Raw genomic sequence first — 19,579 nt, 5'->3', positions numbered from 1 at the left:
TCTTAGGACTTATTAATATCAAAAGGAGGATTTATCTTCGAGTCCTTAAACTAGTTCGCAACCAAATGATATGTTGTTACAAGGACAACAATATTATCGAGATTAGGTCGTTGTGTGACATATACGTTGGTTGTCCTCTTACCAAGGAGTGTGGAGACACTGATATGCCACACAGTGAAGTGTAGGAGTACATTTCACTGAACGTGACCATTTCGGAACGCTCTACTGTCAAGAGATGTTCCGAGTGGATATGGGTATAAGTTTTGGCCCTCTGACCTGAGACCCGCAACCTGTGGACTAGCAAGCACTCATTGTACTTTGGTACCAGACTACCTGAATTTCTAATTCAGTGACGAGAAGGTCACTGGGTGCAATCAAGTACTTGCGTAGTCAGTTGTGAGTCGAGATGGAATTGACCCCTCCTGTAAACAGGAGATAATGTCTTGTGATTAATTTAGCAAAACCTTAGTCAGGGTATGCCCAGTGAGGAGTCACGGGATATCTAAAGTTAATCACATAATGGATGTAGTAATTATAGGGTTGACAGTGAGCTCTTAAGTCATCCTGGCATTAGGAGTCCAAAGGGGATTGAATTATACAGTTAACCATAGTTAGTCAGGGTTCCAGAATATTTGCTTCGCATATATTCGACCTATCGGACGTCCGGTACCCATTGCTAGATGGTCACATTGATTAGTGTAGGAAGTCCGTTCCTATACTACCATCTTAGGTTCGAACCTATGAGGTCACACGCATAGAAGATTCCTGATTGATCAAGAAGGGCTGATGAATGATTAGAGAATCATTCAGGAATAATTTGGTCAATTCGATTGGCAAGATTATCTTATAAAATAATTTAAAGTAATTATCGAAGGATTAATTAGTAATTAGATTGCTAATGAACTCAATTGGATTGAGTAATTAGACTAAGGATGAGCCAAATTTGAATTAGATTCAATTCTGGGCTCAATCAGGGTTTTTGACCTGATTGGATTAGTATGAATCAAAGAGGACTTAGGTTGACAAAATTAAATTAGATTAACTTGTGCTTAATTAGGGATTGACCTAATTGGATTAGGTTCAACCCATGGTAATTGGATCATTCTAATTGTTAGGATTTAATTAAATTAAATGGGTTTGATCTGAAACTGGTTCGGGATCTTTGAAATCCACTTGTCACCATATCATGCATGGTGCCGTAAATTAATTTTTAATATGATTAAAAATTAATTTAATTTATTTAATGGTGCCATGGGGACACTTGGCAACATCAGGGACCTCTTTCATCATCAGATGGGGTGACATGGAGAGATAAATTCATGAAAAGAATTGGATAAGATCAAATTCTCTCTCTTCATGACATATGTCATCCCTTATCTTTATCTCCCCTCTAATATGGTTGAATTTCGAATTTAATCACTACAAAATCAACACGTGACCCTCTAATATGAATTTGGGGGCATGGAAATTCGAAATTGAAAGAGGATAAGTGGCAACATGATGAATGGTTTAGATTAGATCAAGCTTCATCATGTAATGGCGCATGAAGACTTGAATTTTGAATTCAAAATTCAAAACCCCACAAAATCCTCCGCCAAATATGGGATGGTTGGGCATGAAGTTAGAGGGGGATAGCAACATTAAAAAGGACCTCCATCAGCTGGTGGTCGAATTCAAGGAAAAAAAGAGAAAAAGAAAAAAAAAGAAAAAGAAAAGAGAGGAACCCTAGTTAATGTTGGGAACCCGCCCATGCCGCAGAAAAGTTAAAAAAAAAATTCCAGATGCAGCGGAAGTAGCATGCGGCGGGGATCGACGTTCATTTCATGAACGTTGTTCAAAAATCGTTCGTAGATAGATTAGGATTAAAAACCTTTCAAACCATTAGGAAGATTAGATCTTCACCTTGTGCGGGTAGATGATCACCGCAAACTAATGATCGTGGTTTTGGAAGAAGGATCGCTTGAAGCCGCACACGCGTCCGGCCTCTACGGGTATCCACACGAAGTAGATATCCGATCAAAGCTTCCTTGTCTTCCCGGGGTGCTAGCTCCCTTGCAGAGACAACTTTGGATGGCTGATTTCCTCCCTTTCAATCAACTCTTGAATTCTAGAGGAAGGAGGAAGAAGAAGGATGCAGAAAAGAAGAAGAACGAGAACCCCTAGCAGCCTTTTCCCTTTTGCATGCGTTGGGACCTTAGGAAGAAGATCAAGAGGAGGTGCACGCCTCCTCTTCTTTTTTCTTTGCTGATGGCGGCTGAAAACCCCAAGAGAAAAGATGGCTCACGGCTGAAAAGGGGAGGGAAAGAATTACTCTAGGGTTTGTTCCTTTAGCTCCTTATAAAGACACATGAAGCTCCTACATTTTAGGAGCTTTATGTTTTTCCTTTTGGAGCCAAGAAGAGGGGCGCACGCCCCTCTTCTCTTCTCTTTGATTTCGGCCAAGGGAGGGGGTTCTCCTCATCACGCATGCCCTACTTGATCCAATCAAGTGGGCTTGGGGTCTAATGCAAGGTGGTCTAGTCCTATTCCAAAGAGGATTAGGTGCACCTATTTGCTTTCCCTTAAATTCACCTAAACCTTATTTTGTGATGCTTTTTGTTGGTTATGAACATATCATTTTCATGCAAATGCATTGTGTTGCTTACTATATTTCCAAATGGTCCATGCTTTCAGTTGGGTACAAGCTGTTGGAAGTCAATTGCTTTCAGTTGGTTTCGACTGCAGTTCACACCAGAGTCTGAACCAGGTTCAAATTGCAGCTTTGGTTGCAGACCAGAGTCTGAACCAGGTTCAAATTGCAACGAGGTTCAAATCTTCAACGGGAACGAAGGAAGACTGATAAAGTTGGCTCGGTGCGGAGACGGGCTTCTGAGATGGCCACGCTCCTCACGACCCCTTTTCTGCTTTTTGGAGGTCTGCTCAGCTCCGCTCCGTCTAGAAGCAACGGCTTCCTCGGCTTTCGCGTACTTCCGCGCCCGGACTAACATCTCAGTGAGGTCGGTTGGAAAATTCTTCTCAATGGAGAAGAGAAACCTGTAAGACCGGGCTCCAGTCTTAAGTGCCGACATGGCTATTGACTGGTCCAGCTCGCGGACCTCCCAGGTTGCAGCAGTGAAGCGGTCCAAATATTCCCTCGATGTCCGTAGATGACAGAAGCCATACACTTTGATGGCTGAGTGAACCGGAGATCATTATGAACCATGCTCATGTAATGGTTGAGTGCGCCGGAGGCCTGCAGAGGCCATGCGCATTAATGGTTTGACGACAGTAGCGGGATACGGTGAGATTGAGTATCTAGAGTCAGACTCCTTTTAAGGAGCTTAGGCCAGGGTCGAATATTTGGGACAAGGCATTTCGGAGTTCGGCACCTGGTCGGGTGCCGAGCCGAGCCAGTTGCCCAGCTGGGCGCCTTTGGCTCGTGTCGTTAGGTCGGCGCTTTCTGGTCGGCGCCTCCTGGTCGGGCGCTTCCTGGTCGGGGCTCCCTGGTCGGCGCTCCCTGGTCGGGGCTCCCTGGTCGGTGCTCCCTGGTCGGGCACCTTCTGGTCGGCGCCTTCTGGTCGGGGCTCCCTGGTCGGGCGCCTTCTGGTCGGGGCTCCCTGGTCGGGCGCCTTCTGGTCGGGCGCCTTCTGGTCGGGGCTCCCTCTGGTCGGGGCCTTTGTTCCGGGGACGACTTTGGTTTTTCCCCCAACATTTTGTGATGCATTTTGTTGGTTATGAACATATCATTTTCATGCAAATGCATTTTGTTGCTTACTATATTTCCAAATGGTCCATGCTTTCAGTTGGGTACAAGCTGTTGGAAGTCAATTGCTTTCAGTTGGGTTCGACTGCAGTTCACACGAGAGTCTGAACCAGGTTCAAATTGCAACGAGGTTCAAATCTTCAACGGGAACGAAGGAAGAACTGATAAAGTTGGTCCGGCGGATTACCGTATCTGCAGGTATATAAGAGCGAGGGTCACGCCTTTCATTCCTTCTCCTTCCCTCCCTCCCTCTCTCTCTCTCTCTCTCTCTCTCTCTCTCGATCTCGATCTCGATCTCGATCGCTTCTCCGGAAGAAAGAAGAGCGAAACATCCAACTGTAGGAGGAGCGATCGATGGAGGCAGGGGCGAGTTCCAGTCGGCGGCAGCGGCAGAGGCCTCACGGAGCCTTCAAGGTAAGAGAATCCTTCTTCCCTCTCTCGCTCCCTCCCTCTCTCTCTCTCTCTCTCTCGATCTCGATCTCGATCTCGATCGCTTCTCCGGAAGAAAGAGCTAAACATCGAACTGTAGGAGGAGCTATCGATGGAGGCAGGGGCGGGTTCCAGGCTGCGGCAGCGGCGGGGGCCTTACGGAGCCTTCAAGGTAAGAGAAATCCTACACCTCTGCAATAATCACGATAATCTCTTGCCGATGATAAAATAGTGAGCACAGCACAGGGCCGGCTCAACCCTTAGGCGACTGAGGCGGTCGCCTAAGGCCCCGGCCTAAAGAAGGCCTTGGCCTGAATCCCTCTCCCCCCCCCCGGCATCTCCCGTCGTCGTCCTTCCCCTCTGATGAAGATCCATCAGAGGGGAAGATCCATTGCGGCAGCCGACGTTCGTGATTTCCCGAACTATCACACTGGACGGCTTCCCTCTTCTCCTCCGGTGGCTCTTCCTAAGGAGATACCGAGGCTCATCAGCCGGCGGCACCGGCTTCCGGTGAAGCACCAAAATCGATCCGCCTCCAGCTTCTCCATTCCTTTTTTTTATTTTTTTCCTCCACTAATCTCCCATTGAACCTCCCGATCGTGGCAAATCGATGGTCGTGATGTTGATCAAGGCCGATGGCTGCTGGTTGAGGACCGTAAAGTCCATGGACAGAAGGGAAGGCAAATCACTTCCAATGGTTTTTGTTTCCTGTGGTTTTGCTGTACATTTGAATTCACTTCCAACTGCACAACGTGCACTCAATTGGGAAGGCAAATCAAATATTTTCACAATGGGAAACGCTCGATTCGATGTGAAACCCATTTCACGTTAAGGCTGGAAGTTCGCTCACATATTTTCACCTTGCAGGAAGTGGCTGAGCCACTGTTCAGTGTGGGAGCACAGGTCGAGGTCAGCCGGGAAAGCAAGAACTATGGAGCTGCTTGGCTTGCAGCTACTATTGTTAGTATGATCAGCAAGTCCATATTTTTGGTGGATTGCAAGACCCCGAGAGCTGTCACTGACAGAGAGTTGTCGACGGAGATTGTTGATGCTCAACACATTAGGCCTCCACCTCCCCTTGCATTAGACGATGAGGATTTCAGGTTACATGATGTTGTTGAGGTGCTTTACCATGGCGGGTGGTCGCTAGGAGTTGTTACTCAGATTTCTAATGGGTCAAAGTACATTGTCAAGTTGAAGCATCATGAAGAGGAGATGGAGTTTAATTGTTTTGAAATGAGATCCTGCCAGGTATGGGAGGATGGGCAGTGGATCAGCTATTCCTCCCAGGTATGAATGGCTTCAAGTTAGCACTTTCTTATTGTTTCATATGTTGGCCTTTCAATGCCTTGTAGTATTTCTATCCCCTATCACCTACAATTCAATCCTGCATATGTTCTACAAAATATTTATTATCTCAGAGTCTTGCCAGCAAGTCAATGTGACACATGGTATTCCATAACAACCTAGGTTTTGGATGATATATAAGTCTATACCAGTGTCGGGCACTTGCTGATATGGCTTGTCACCACACAATACAATTGAATACAATGCAATACAATACACTGCATTGATGTGGGCATGACATCATACATCTGTGGTCTTTTGTTTGGATAAAATCATTCTCTTTCTGTATCAGCTGGATGTCCACTGATATCGGCCAAGATGTTATGATCAACTTAGACTATTTGGACATGTTCTTTTCATGGATATTGTCTACTGTACACAATGCCAAGATGATAGTTGGTCTTTCTTTTTACTGTATTAGACACTATTTAGATATCCTGATTGTTACATAAGAGCTGAGATATCTGGGTATCTTAGTCTTCTTAAAAACTCTGCATCCTTCCATCTTGATCACCATAAATTGATTTCTTGTTTTTATTCTATTTTTTAGCTTTCAAGATTTTCAAGTACAATTTGCTTTTCTATGGGTTCAAAAGAGTCGGTATGGCTAATGTGAACTCCTGGTTATCCTATATCTTTGTACGTGCAATAATTGTAATCAGTCGTTAGAATTAAATTGGAAGTTAGAGTCTTTAGAGAGATTCTTTTTGCTTTTATGTAACTGGAAACAATATAGAGGTATACACCAAAGTTAAAAGAAAATTACATGTTAGCAATTCAATGGAGTGGTTGATGATTTTACTTTTAAGTTTATGGTTGTTCAAGCATGGCAATGAACATTTTAATCCATGGTCATGTATAATAGGATTTCATATTCCTGTGGTTGATCCTTTCATGCAGTGATATTTGCATCTTTGTTCGACCCTTCTGCTTAGGAATGTGTGTCGAAATTTTTCAGTGCCTCCTAATTATTTGTTGGCCTCTTTTTTTCAAAATTTCAGGTCAAGAATAGAAAAGTATTTTTCAGTGCCTCCTAATTATTTGTGAGACCTTGCTATTGTAGTTAGTTTGATAATAATTATGTTTGGACTTCATGATTCAATTTTCCCAATTGACTATTTTTTCTCCTTGTTCCCAGAGCATGAAACAATATTCACAGGAGGAGTTAAAGACAAGGAAGAGAGGCAGGCCTGCAAAGAAAAGTATCATTCACATGCATGCCTCTATAGTTTGCAGATGCTGCCATTTTAAGTTTAATGCATTATGCTCCCTGTAGCTTAAAACTGCTCATCAACTTGCAGGCATAGAATCGGAACAAGCAGAAGATTTGCCTGAGCAAGTTGCTGAAGAAGAACATGGGAAGAAAGAAATTGAGCAATCAAATCAAGGTCGTCTTGTGATGCATCTTTTGAAACTCGAGCACATAGTCATCATGATGAAGCAACGGGGTACAAGGACCCCCCACTACTTGCGAATATGCAGGGTATGTTTGAATAATAATATTGAAATTTACATGTTTGTAGTTTTCTCAACTATACCATATGTTCGCATTGTTGCTGGAAGATTAATATGACTTGTCATGAGCGCCTGGTGGTATTTGTATTTTTGAAGGGAAAAAAGGTTTCTTTCATTCAGTAGGTTAATTTTATTATTCCTACTTTTTTTTTCATCAGAGATTTTTAATTTGTTAATTACTCTCATTTATCTGTATATTTTCTGTTCTGATAGTCTATGAAGAAGCAACATCCCTCTTCTGAATCGCTGATTGCACAAGTAATTTTTAAGTTTTCATGGTTAAGATGTGGAACCAGTCAGTATATGGTTCTCAGCCTCGATCAGGTAAGCCCATGATTGTGGACTGGACCCAGTCGTGCCCAGTTCAGGTTTGAAAGCAACAATGCCTGAGACTCATGCTGAGTTCCATTTCCATTGCATTAGCTGACAAACTTCAAGCTGAGGAATATCAAGAAAAGTCTGCAATTGTATTAATCTGCTTCTTGGCCTAAAACATTGGATGGGCCCTATCAAATTTTAGTATTTCCAATGTAATCTTTAATACATAACTCCATTTAAACAAAAGGGAAATGTTAAACCACATTTCTGGTATAAAGATGGATCAATGCTTGTTGGCCTCGGCCTCCCTATTGAAACTCTACAGGAAATTCCCTCTTTAGAAAATCTATTTGCTTGGATCTGCAGTTGTCCGGTAGCCAGGCTGTTTCCTCTATTAATGCAATATGGATAAGCATTCTTAAATACCTCCTAATTGCCAGGCTGCAGCAGATGTTATTTTTTTTAAAAAAGGGGGGTTTTGGAGGACGGCTTCAAAGCTATAATGCTGACAATGAAACTATTAAGTTCTTCGTAGTTTAGAAACTAATTAATCTAAACTAGTAAAAAAATTATAAAATATTTTTCGAGTCATATAAATAGTTGTAGATGGAGCTTGGTAGGAGATGCAGGCGACCATCCTAAATTTATGAATACCATTCAAGATTTATGACATTCTACCACCCCCAACCCCATCACCTCTCGCCCATTGGAAAAACAAAATTCCAAAAAAACAAATGAGCATTTGGTAATCGTATCTCTCATTCTAATATTCAAATGAGCTTTAACAACAATACTATTTTGAGGTCACATGAGTTTTCTTTACCCTTAATTCATTCAATCATAACAAATTCTAGCGATTGGTAATTGCATGACTATTTAATGTTATTAGTGTTTTATTTGTAGGCTTTCTTTTTCTTTTTCTTTTTTTTCTCTCATTGAGAAGTTCATCGTTTGATTCTAGTTATTCTAATTGGACCATCATGTACATTTTGGTCAGGGTACTTTGAGATTTTTTATCCTGATTTTTATTGAATTTTACCAATTAAAAGTTATTGTTGAAGTGAGTTTGTGATAGAGTTTACTCTTATAATTTGAGCAGTATATTAGAATCTCTTGCCAAGATAGCACATCTCTTTAATCATGTCCCTTGTTCTAATATTGAAATAGGCTTTAACAACAACACTATATTGGGGCGTCATGAGTTTTTTCTTTACTTTTAATTTATTCAACCATGAAGAATTCTAGTGATCGGTAATTGTGTTTTTCATTATTAGTATTTTTATTGTAGTTTTCCCCTTCATTGAGCAATTTATCATTTGATAATAGTTTTTCTAGTGGGACAACCATGTACATTCTGATCAGGGTAGTGCGAGATTTCTTTGGAGCATCTCGGACAGTATATGCTTGACTAATTGAATGATATATGGTCTAATGGGTGCTTCACATTAGTTAATACTTTTATTTTCTATCTTTTGTCCTAAAATTATCTCTTTTTTATTACCTCTCCTTATAATTATCTTAGGATGAGCACACAGAACACATACATAATATATATTATTTAAATAGAAAATTACATCATACCCTTCAAATTTGAATTAGAAATATTTGATCCTAAATTTTTAAATCTTTCAATTAGTCACCATAATTTTTTTTTCCCATTACAGTGTGGCGTAGTCATCTATCCCCATTAAGAATCGTGATCTTGTAATTATCCTATGATAAAAACCTGGCCTCCTATTCCTTTAACGCCCTTCCTACTTGGATTAGCAACGGTGTTAGTTTTTAGTGTTAAGGGATAGAGATCATAAAGGACTCATACAAAAAATAAAAAAATATTGTACCATGAACAAATTAGCAGCCTATATATCCACTGATAATTTAGAATAATCACAACATCTAATTTCTTTTTTTTTGTTTCCTATCAATGATAAAAGGAAAAATAGATTAAAACTAGAAAAAAGGGGGAAGGGGGTTGATGCTTATGTCCTCTCCGGCAAGGCTGTGTTCTCTTGAGAAGCGAGGCTATGGATTATAGGAAGTATGCAGTTGTATTACTGGTCGCTTAAACTTTGAAAATTAAATTGTCTGTGGATCACCTATTGTTGTTAGTGCTATGACTATATAAATTAAGCTAATTAGTTAACTAAGAAATTTTCAGAAGTAAGTGTACTATGAGAGAGTTACAAGAGTCCTGTGGGATGTTTAATTTAGTTTAGCAGAAGTTGTATATGTGATGAAAAATTTGATTCTAAAGGCAAATCTAACCAGTCTACATTGACTAGCCTAACCTCCTCTTGTTAAGTGCTTTGCTGATAGAGTATGTGGGGATCACCTAGGTTTTGTTATACTGATATTGGGTGTTATGTATTACTTTCACCCTTTTGTTGTTCAAAGCATTGTATTACATGATTATCAGCAAGTAGTTAGTTACTGATTTAAGTTAATAACTGTGACCATTTCTACAAGATAGCAGGATAGTAACTTTTGCTCCTATTTTTATTAGCAACATTAATGCTACAGATATTATTAGTTTATTTTCTCAGCTTTCTCATTTTGCAATTCTTGCATGAAAGAAGTTTTGTTAATTTGTGGGTTTGTCTGGTTAATTTTCTAAATAACTTGCAAATATTTTTTAAATCTACTTCAGTTTTAGATTGTAATGGGTTTTCTCAAATAATGCCTAGCGGACATGGGCCTAATTGAGATGGATTTTCTAAGGGTTGATCATGGATTGATGTTGCTGGAGGTAAACTGCTGGAATAGTATATATTTGAGTAGGGCAGGATTTGGCTAATATACTTGCAGTTTTCTTGGTTATCTTTTTTCTTCGTATGATCAGATTATTTTTTTGGTTCTTTTTCTTTTGAGTGATGGAATTTGAATTTGATTCTTTATAAATGAAAAAGAAATACATGTTGTACTAATTTAGTTTCATTTAAATGTTATGGATTTTCTTTGTTTATATAGAAAGTCAGGTGATCTTCAGTTAACTGAATGGATGTTTCTTTTTTTTGATTAATTCAATTTTGCTCTTCATGTATTGAAGAGCAATTCATGCATAAAAACCGCTTACAAGAATATGCTCAAAGGTCATCCATACCTTTGCCAATATATCAAACTGTTAATGAAGGGCATCCATATGCATCACAATTTAGATCTACTGTTCTGATAGATGGAGTGACATTCATGTCATCTCGGACATTTCCTCGTCGAAAAGAAGCAGAGCAAGACGTGGCAAAACTTGCTCTTGAAGGCATATCTAGGAAGATAAAGGATGAAGGAATTCCCCTTAATTCATGCAGTATGTTGAATCTATCTAATTATTGTTTCATTAAATTTGTCATTGCAACATTTTTACACTTCCAAATGTTGTGTAGTGTGTGTATGTCCATACTCCAAAAATTGATGCCACTGGTCTTGCAATTTGAGTATTTGTTTCTTAATTTGTTTTGATACTTGTACATAAAACAAGAGAGCTAACACAAAAAGAACTGCTACGATATTATATTGAGACATCTAAGCCTACTTTTTATTCGTTAATTATATTGTCATCCACTAAGAAGATTAAGAAATCTTTTGTTCCTTCTTTGTTATTGTTTTGCTAAGTCGTGCATTTGTTTGTGAATTCAGGATGTTGCTCATAAAGCAAAACAAGGGTTAGGCAGGCACATATGTTCCATGTAGGTAAATTTAAGATTACCCAATGGAAAGCATGAAAATCATGGAATATAAATCATAACCACAATGCTTTATAGGACATTTGCAGATCAGTTGATCATTGAAAAAAAAAAATGATTGCAATGGATGTCATATCCGAATATATCTTATCGAGAGATTTAAGGCTGCCTTGTATTCTTTAATTATATAGTCATACCCTAAGAAGATTAAGAAATTTGATGTTCCTTCTTTGTGATTGTTTTGCTAAGTCATGGCGTTTGTTTGTGAATTCAGTATGTTGCTTATAAAACAAAATAAGGTTTAGGTGAATTTAAGATTACCCAACAAAAAGCATCAAGATCATGGAATATAAATCATAACCACAATGCTTTATTTTCAGGTCAGTTGATCATTTGAGAAAATAATGCAGTAGATGTCATATGATTTGTTTGTCAGTCTCACGTGTTGTCTAAAGTTTCAGATCAATTGTTCATGTAACAAAGGGCAAAGAATGTTGTATCATTTGTTTGCATTTGAAATATATTACTAAGTAATTGGACTTCATGACTTTCACTTCATGTTACTTGTTGGGTGCAACCATTACATAATAATGTGTGCACATGTATGCATTCACAAGTTCACTTGTGGAAGTGAGATGAGCCATGATATCTCATCTCCAGCTTTGCGTTTACTTAAAAATGAGAGCATTGCAAGTTAATTTCTCAGTAAAGCAATATAACTTCTTATCATTTGGAAGGGCGAGATAAGCCATTCTACCCACTTTGTTTTCATACTAAAAACTAATTGATATAGCTCTGGAACTGCTTGAAATTAGCCCCTAATACTGTAACTTTTACTTTGGAGCTTCATAATCTTTTGTTCAGTTATAACTGAATGCAATTATTTTTACTTTTGCTAATGTGAAGTCCCCCCACTATTTTGAGTTGTCTTTCTCTGCTGTAATCAGTATTGTCATTAATCATGACGAATGTTTTACCCATAATTTTTTTTGAGCATCACAATATCCACCTAACTAGCTTCAGTTGAAAACTAAAATCTGTTAGCTGGTGGATTAGATATTTTAATAATTTAAAATTTATGGTTCTATGTACACTTACTAGTCTGTGTATAAAAATGCTAGACATGTTCTCGAAGAAATAGTTGATAATGATGGTACTGATAATGACTTTGCTTATGTGTTATTCATGACATCATGTTTGAGTTCTGATTTTTTTTTTTATAGCATAAACTTTGCCTTTTGAAAGATTATGTATATCAAAATATCTGACTTTATCTGCCACTTTTCAGGATACTACATTCTGCAAGTCTATCCTTCACGAATATGCAGTGAAGATGAATATAGAGAAGCCTGCATACACAACATCTCAATTAGAAGGGGTGCTGCTTCCTTCTTTTATATCATCTTTGGTTTTTGATGGAAAAACTTATACAGGTGCTGCAGGAAGAAACAAGAAGGAAGCAGAACAGATTGCTGCACCGTGCTGTTATTCAATCCATCTTAGGTTCTCTTTATTGTGCTTACTTGATTTGTACCTGGTTAATTTAGAGCATGTATTAAGAAGTCATAGAGTTACTTTAATCATTCATAATGTTTGCAGCTCACTCTGATACAAGGATTATCATGTCTGAAATTGTAAAATCCAAGGGTAAATTGTATGCTGCAATACAAAAGAACAATGACTCAGGTTTATCACATCTGGGAAATGCAGCCTCGGGACAGCAGGCAAGGAATGACTCTAGTGGCAGTACTGTGAAAAGAAAAAAAATTCAGGCTGCCCCAGCAAATGACGACTTAGCTGGTGTTGCAAATCATAAGCAATTGCTCTTGGGGCAACGTCCTGCTGCTGCAGAGACAGAACCACTTCTTGAAGCTAAGAAACCTATAGAAGAATATCCATGCGAACAAAGTTTTGGACCAATTGGAGGGGGCACATCACCGCCAGTTCTTTCACAAGATGTTCTACCTTCAGGATTAAAGAGGATTGTGTTCGAGTCATCTGATGGATCTTATCATGCTGAACAAAACCAGGTAAATGATCTGGATGGGCCATCTATGCAATCCTATGATGCTCAATACAGGTTCCTAGTAGCCAGAGAAAGCGCTCGAGGAAGAAGCAGAACAGAGGACATCAACACAGGAAAGCACGGACTGAACAGTATGGATTATATAATCTATTATGGCATAAGTAACTTTATTTCTTTCTTTTACTACTGCGATGCATGACTCAGATTCTTCTGTCTTTGGTTGAAATTTAGTTCTTAACCAGTTTTGTTTAACAGGTAATCACACAGTCCAAACAAGATAATCTATTTATACTATTCATAAATTTTATAACCATAAATGAGAAAAATAATCCACTCTTGGAAGAGATTTGTCTCCTTTGATCAGTTCCTTGTAGAATAATTCAGCTCTTTATTTCATGTTGTATCAACACAAGTTTTGGAAGAGCAAATAGTTTGTCTAATGAATGGGGATGATATATTATGATGCTTTAACATGTCAGTTTTCATCACAGCAATTTAAGTCGACTATGGTACATCGTGACTCATTCATGCCTCATTGCCGGTTAAAATTATTTTCTTACTCAAAGAGACGTAACAGTATCATGCCATCTGCTATTTTGCAAGTAATGTATCATTATTAACTTGGAATTTCAGGACCAAGGAAATTGAAAGAATGATAAAACAAGCAGTAAGGGACTAAAGTAAGAAACTTGGTGAATCAACCATACATCAAGAAGAAAGCAGCTTCATGCTAAGTAAATCTTTCTTTTCTTTTCCTTTTTCTCTTTTTTTTGGAGGGGGTTGGGGTCGTGTATGTGCTGTGTTTAAGAAATGCTGAATTTCTTATTGAAAACTATAGAACACATACAACCTCGATGAGTGCTTTCTTCAAGATGGAAGAAAAGTTGGTTTGAGTCTTTATCAGGCCTGTATAAGATGTTGTTACAGGAGAAAATTATTCCCTTTTTAGAGTCTGAACCTGATAGATAAATCTTAGTAGTTTCTATCCATAAATAAAGGAGAGGAACATGCAATTAACCAAATCATGGTTTTCAGGACCCTGTACTGGTGGGAAACCGAATGAATACTTGGTACATCCTTAGTCAGTGCCAAAACCAGGACAGTACTAACAGATACCTATTGGGTACCATTATGGGTACTAAACCGGTACTATGGGCCTTGCACAAAATTTCTAAATTTCAGATAATCAATCCTTTTGATAACTAACATAAGACTCTTATTATATTTCTAGTCAAATACCAAAACTTTTCTATGACTAGATGAGCCATAAGCTTCCTAAGATAAGAATCGAAAATGCTACTTAAAGTCCAATATAAAACAGAAATAGAAAGACCATAATGCGGGACAATTCCAATGTGATGGAGACATATATGGAGGTCTCTGATGTCAATCTTATGCAAGGAGGCTATCTAGGGAAAGATTCATATGTGAAGGAATGCCAAACTTTTCAAGGTGATTTGACGTCAATCTGTGTAGTTTTTAAGCCTGAAGGCTGCATGATGATTTGCCTTAAGCTCATGATGGCTTAATTTAATTCAATGTTTCCTTAGTTGCCCCATTTCATAAGATGTCATGCTGGTGCTTCTATTTGGTGAAAGATTCTCATAAATGCAAGCAAAGATGAAGCTACATATCCTCTTTTCCCATGTATGAGTACATAAACCTTTGGATAATTGATTGTTCTTGGCTTACGAGGTTCAACCATGATCTTGCTAGCCTTGTCCTTTTACATATAAGATTCAGCCCTTGGATTAGAATGACTGCTGCGGTTCTTTTTTGTCCCACATGCTTTGCAAATCCATCATCCACAAGCCTAGTTATAAACCTCATTTTTCTGTAGAAGTTTGTAAAGCATTATTTCAGCTGTCTTAATATATAAAACTCAACTTCATTGAAAACATAATCAGACTTGATTTAATTATTGCATTTTTGACAAGGACTTCATTATAAACTTTTGGTACTTTAGGATCTTCAAAACTGGATTGTAATTGTTCGACTTGCCCACCATTCAGGAGCATCACTCTTTACCCAAGGTATTGAAAATAGCCTAACTACTGTTTGTGGGATAAGACAAGGCTAAAACTTCACAACATTGTGGGATTCCTTGCTATATAGCTTAAAATTCAACATGAATTCTCATGGTGCTTTATAGCTTAAGATTCATCTTTTCCCTTTCTGCAGCAAATTGTTGAATTGATTTAACTTATTTTCATTATATGACAGTCTAACTTCTCTAACACATTCCCTGAGGAAACTTGTTTTACTTCCAAAAATGAGTCAAGACGACATACCAAAAAAAGTATTGGAGATTAAGTTTTAGATGCCTGAGTTTTCATTTCTGTTAACTTAGCCTTTATACCTTACTTGGCGACCTTCATCAAGTTTATCATTACTTCTATTTTCCAAGTTCATTTTGTGTTGACTCCCATACTAGATGATGTTTGGAATAAGATTTGATGTTTAATTTTTTGGAGTCAAAAAACAGATGCTACTTACGTTGTTTTTGTGCCTCGACTCGTTTTTTTTTATTTTGGCCAAGTAAAACAATTTCTCTTTATAATATAAAGGACATAAGACTCATTATGGGTGATAGTTGACTGATTTGACAAGGACTTTTTGATGATGCCTCTGATTCAATCATTTGAAAAATATGCTTGAACAAGATCTCTCTTTTTTGGTAATAAGACTTGAACAAAATCTTTTATTAATTGAAAAAACGTATAGCTGTGTTTACATCTTATTCAAGCAAGTGCAATGCATGCAACTTAGGAAACAAGAAAGGAGTTAATTTATCATGCACTGGATTTTATTACAATAAAAGAAGTTCAACTTTTTACAAGGATATTTTCATTGTGGGTGCTTGTTAGTAACAGACAGATATGTCAATGGTTGAAGAAGTATATTCATTTATGTCTGAAGTTATATATAGCGTTTTAATGCTCCTCTATTCAGGTTGGGAACTACTTATACCATTTTTCTGCAATGATTCATAGAGAACTAAACATTGAAGAATGCTAATGAAACTCTGTTTTAATTATCACAGCAAACAGTTATAACCACCAATTTCTAATGGTCAGCTCCACCAGAGTAGTGCTGGATCATCCCCATTCCTGTTGGCATTGAGAGATACTCTGCCCTATGATTGCTTCATCTTGGTTCAAGAACCTACAAAAATCCTCTATTTTAATAAAACCAAATCGATGAGAATATGAAGGAGCCATAGCATTCACCCTTTTTCTGAAAATAGTAAAAGAATATGCACCACTGACTATATTAGATACACTACTGTAGTGTCATATTTTCGGTTTGCTTCCTAAATGATAGATAAGTAATAGACGTAATCTGTTCTGTGTTAGTTCAAGTAGTTAGTGTCTTCATGAAGAAGTATAATTGATGTTGTTAGGGTTCTAATTGTTTTCTATAGAAGTTAACCTTAACTAATATTGTACATATTTTTGAAAAATGCTTTCTTCATTTCTAAGATTATAGTAAGTTTAAGCTTTCCACCAGGCTGTGGTTCTTTTTTGCTCCTTATGATCAAAATATCTTTTTTTTCAGTTTGTTCCATCATGTGTTGCATTTGTGGATTCAAAAGATTTGAATGACTAGTTGTAGTTTTTTAGTTATTATTCTCGACTTGCATGTGTTTGATTTTCTACATTTGTTAGTAGTTACTGGTTGGAATTGTTTGTATTTCAAGTTAGTATCTCATTCAGATGCTCATGTGACTTACCCTTCAATTATTGGATACCCATTATAGGTCATAAATTGCTTTCAATTCAAAACTTTCTAGCAACATTGTTGTTAATTTGTTGTTGAAGCTAGCCAAGTCTCCTCTTCTAGTTGGTTTCAAAATTTGGCCTTTTCTTCTTGTGCTTGCCTGATCTTGATAAGCATATTTAAGCTCAACATGTTTAGACTTTAATTAAGTAGGGAGTGACCAATTAGTCATCATTATCTTGATGTATTATAATTTTCATCCTAAGAGTGAGCCATGGTGCAACAGTAAGGTTCTATTATGACCTGGAGGTTATGGGTTCGAAACACAGTCTTTCTATATATAGGAGTAAGGCTGCATACGTTTGACCCTTCTCAGACCCTGCAATGGTGGGAGTGTCGTGCATTGTTATACCAGTTTTTTTATACATTATGCTTAGGTGTTTAACAATCACTTATGCATGCTATACCAGATATACGAATGTGGTTTCTATATAAAACTTGTGTATAAAGATATATCAATTCGAAAGAGAAAAAAAGGGGGAAAAGATTCAACTGTAGATTTATAATCTAATATATTATTTTCGGAAAGAATCTGCTCAATATATTTGATTTTCTGTTTTGGACATATAGATGTGTTGAAATGTTTTCATATTCTTTTTTCTAGTGATGTAATTTCAAAGTTTATGCATGTATTCTACTTTCCCACAATCTACTTTCCAATGATGCAACTTTATGTCAATGTGATCCAGGATGACAAATCTTTCAGCATATTACGCAAGTCTCTTGGCTCATTTCTGGAAGGCGCATCCGATGATGATTTTGGGCTTGATGAATGAGCCTTGATCACCAGTAACTGCTCTTGGATATGGGGAAGCATAAAATTCTGTATATAAACCTTATTCTCTGACACCATCTGTCTTCTTCAACTGAAGATTTTACCAAATTGTTGGATGGTGAATTGGGATTAAAATTTGTCAATGGTTCCTAGGCTCCAGATTCTGTTTTGTTAATATAAGAAAGGGGTATCTACAGTAATCATCGCATTGCCTGTTCCTAGTTTTCCAGGATCTTGACTACTGAAACACTATGTTGGTAAAGGAAGTGAAGTTAAATCTTTTGACGAGGACATACCCAGGAATTGCACCAACCATTGACTTGTGTGAACCACAAGACATTGCACTTATCTTCCATAGCTTACATGAATGATTTCATCATCTCAAGCAAAAGTATTCCTGTTACATGAAGAATATCGAGTTGCATGACATCTCAAAGTTCACTAGCATGCTCCACAGAGAACATGCACAAAAGCTTTTTCCTCTATTGATTTTGAACCCAGAAGATAGGGGAGAGGCATGGTTTTCAAATATTCGCTACAACCTCTTGGATACTCATGACCTATCAAATCTCGGGCATTTTCCAATTTTTTAATTGAAGATAATGAAATGCCTCGAGGCTTTGTATGGTTCCCAGCCAAAAAAAAACTTTCAAGTCAGTATTGCTCCTCTTCTCCTCTTAACCCACTCTCTGTTTTTTATAATTCTACGCTGTTGTTTCTGCTTGGACCTTTCGGCCGCAGCTGAACCTCCTTGGTTGCTAGAATCAGGAATCTGTGCGGAATGTATGGTGTACGTAGTGGATGTTTTAAAGAAACACTCATATCTAAGGAAAATGCCTGGAATGCAAGTAAGCATTCAAGTTTCTGGAAGTTTTAAAAGCAATTACATCACTTTCAGTAGACGTTTCCTGCTAGAAAGAGCAGAATCATAATAGCACATCTTAAACATCATTTATGTGAAACAATTGTTAAATCTAAACCATGTAACTTCTTCGGACCTATTGATGACCATTGGGGATCACATTTAACTGTACAGTACCAATAAAACTTCATCATAAGCAGCAGTGAGTGTACCATTTGAAGTTGCTCCAGAACCCGACCCGACTTGATTTTTTGTTCGGGTCCTAATTTTGGACCCAGACCTGACCCGGTTGAAAATCGGGTCGGGTCGGATCTATGCCAACCCTGACGGGTCATTCGGGTCGGGTCTGGTCCGGGTCTATGTATTTTTAATTCAATAAGTGTCAACTCCAATACAGCATCAGATGAAGCCTTTTGCAAGCTCAACAGTTCCTCCTGGAAGCATGAAAATAAAGGTTTTTCCTTTTTTTTCCAGAGTGTAATTGATGCTCATCTTTTCCAGAGCACATGCATTCATCAACAGAAATTTAGGAAAACCAATGCAATCCTCCACAAACCTATAATGGAAGAATAGTGTAGCAGTTTTCAGCCGAAGGTATCTGTTTATCCCAATAATCTGCCTCAACGATTTCTGTGTATACATGGAACTTATCTATCTGTTACATTCAAAACAGGTTCAGAATACGTTTCACCAAAAAAATGATACTAATGTAATGAAGAAATTATTCTGGACAACTTACCTCAACTGTAAGCTCTTGCAGATTTGGAGAACCATTGAGTAGGGATACTAAAATTGAAGCAAGATACTTGCCATTGAAGTGCATTTTCAGATCTAGCTTCTTCAACTGGATCAACCGATGTTCGGAAGGCAAACTGACAGAGTCTTTTTGGAATAAGAAAGAGATAGAAATATTATTATGCCTCACATTGAGCATAGAGATTAAAACAAAATCAACTTGCCCAACATTTAGACTGCAAGTTCCTACATCTAAAACATTTAAATAGGTGCAACTTTCCATCTAAAACATAAACATTTGAAGAAGTGAACACTGTTGCAATTGCTATTCATAAACAATCAAACCTGAGAAGCAAACCTGGTTACAGTATTA

The 19,579-nt window shown here is 37.9% G+C and overlaps 2 protein-coding genes across 3 annotated transcripts; both read left to right on the top strand.

Moving 5' to 3' along the window:
* Positions 1–4,013: 4,013 nt before the first annotated feature.
* Positions 4,014–10,635, top strand: LOC120108577 (protein AGENET DOMAIN (AGD)-CONTAINING P1-like). Of its 2 annotated transcripts, none has more exons than XM_039122221.1 (6): positions 4,014–4,156; positions 4,272–4,343; positions 5,039–5,461; positions 6,657–6,720; positions 6,820–7,001; positions 10,398–10,635. In XM_039122221.1, the coding sequence occupies exons 1-6, from the start codon at positions 4,097–4,099 to the stop codon at positions 10,518–10,520; spliced, it is 924 nt and encodes a 307-aa protein (XP_038978149.1). In that variant the 5' UTR covers positions 4,014–4,096; the 3' UTR covers positions 10,521–10,635. The 2 variants fall into 2 exon arrangements, with proteins under 2 accessions (XP_038978149.1, XP_038978150.1); XM_039122222.1 differs by lacking the exon at positions 10,398–10,635 and adding an exon at positions 7,247–7,591.
* On the top strand, positions 10,538–17,809 carry LOC120108576. The gene is made up of 6 exons (XM_039122220.1): positions 10,538–10,652; positions 12,317–12,333; positions 12,462–12,531; positions 12,628–13,185; positions 15,021–15,087; positions 17,524–17,809. The coding sequence occupies exons 1-6, from the start codon at positions 10,538–10,540 to the stop codon at positions 17,615–17,617; spliced, it is 921 nt and encodes a 306-aa protein (XP_038978148.1). The 3' UTR covers positions 17,618–17,809.
* Positions 17,810–19,579: the final 1,770 nt, after the last annotated feature.

This window comes from Phoenix dactylifera, unplaced genomic scaffold, assembly GCF_009389715.1.
Source record: "Phoenix dactylifera cultivar Barhee BC4 unplaced genomic scaffold, palm_55x_up_171113_PBpolish2nd_filt_p 001405F, whole genome shotgun sequence".
In the NCBI taxonomy this organism is placed as follows: Eukaryota; Viridiplantae; Streptophyta; class Magnoliopsida; order Arecales; family Arecaceae; genus Phoenix; species Phoenix dactylifera.
The sequence above is the reverse complement of the archived record's forward strand: the minus strand, read 5'-3'. Positions and strand labels throughout refer to the sequence as shown.

What these genes read in the sequence shown, in the direction of transcription:
- LOC120108576 (XM_039122220.1), top strand. Translation starts at nt 10,538, where the DNA reads ATGTCATCTCGGACATTTCCTCGTCGAAAAGAAGCAGAGCAAGACGTG. An exon ending in TGTTATTCAATCCATCTTAG is followed by an intron (nt 12,532 to 12,627) that starts GTTCTCTTTATT and finishes TAATGTTTGCAG; the next exon opens with CTCACTCTGATACAAGGATT. An exon ending in AGCATCACTCTTTACCCAAG is followed by an intron (nt 15,088 to 17,523) that starts GTATTGAAAATA and finishes AATGTGATCCAG; the next exon opens with GATGACAAATCTTTCAGCAT.
- LOC120108577 (XM_039122221.1), top strand. Translation starts at nt 4,097, where the DNA reads ATGGAGGCAGGGGCGAGTTCCAGTCGGCGGCAGCGGCAGAGGCCTCAC. An exon ending in GGCCTTACGGAGCCTTCAAG is followed by an intron (nt 4,344 to 5,038) that starts GTAAGAGAAATC and finishes TTCACCTTGCAG; the next exon opens with GAAGTGGCTGAGCCACTGTT. An exon ending in GGATCAGCTATTCCTCCCAG is followed by an intron (nt 5,462 to 6,656) that starts GTATGAATGGCT and finishes CCTTGTTCCCAG; the next exon opens with AGCATGAAACAATATTCACA.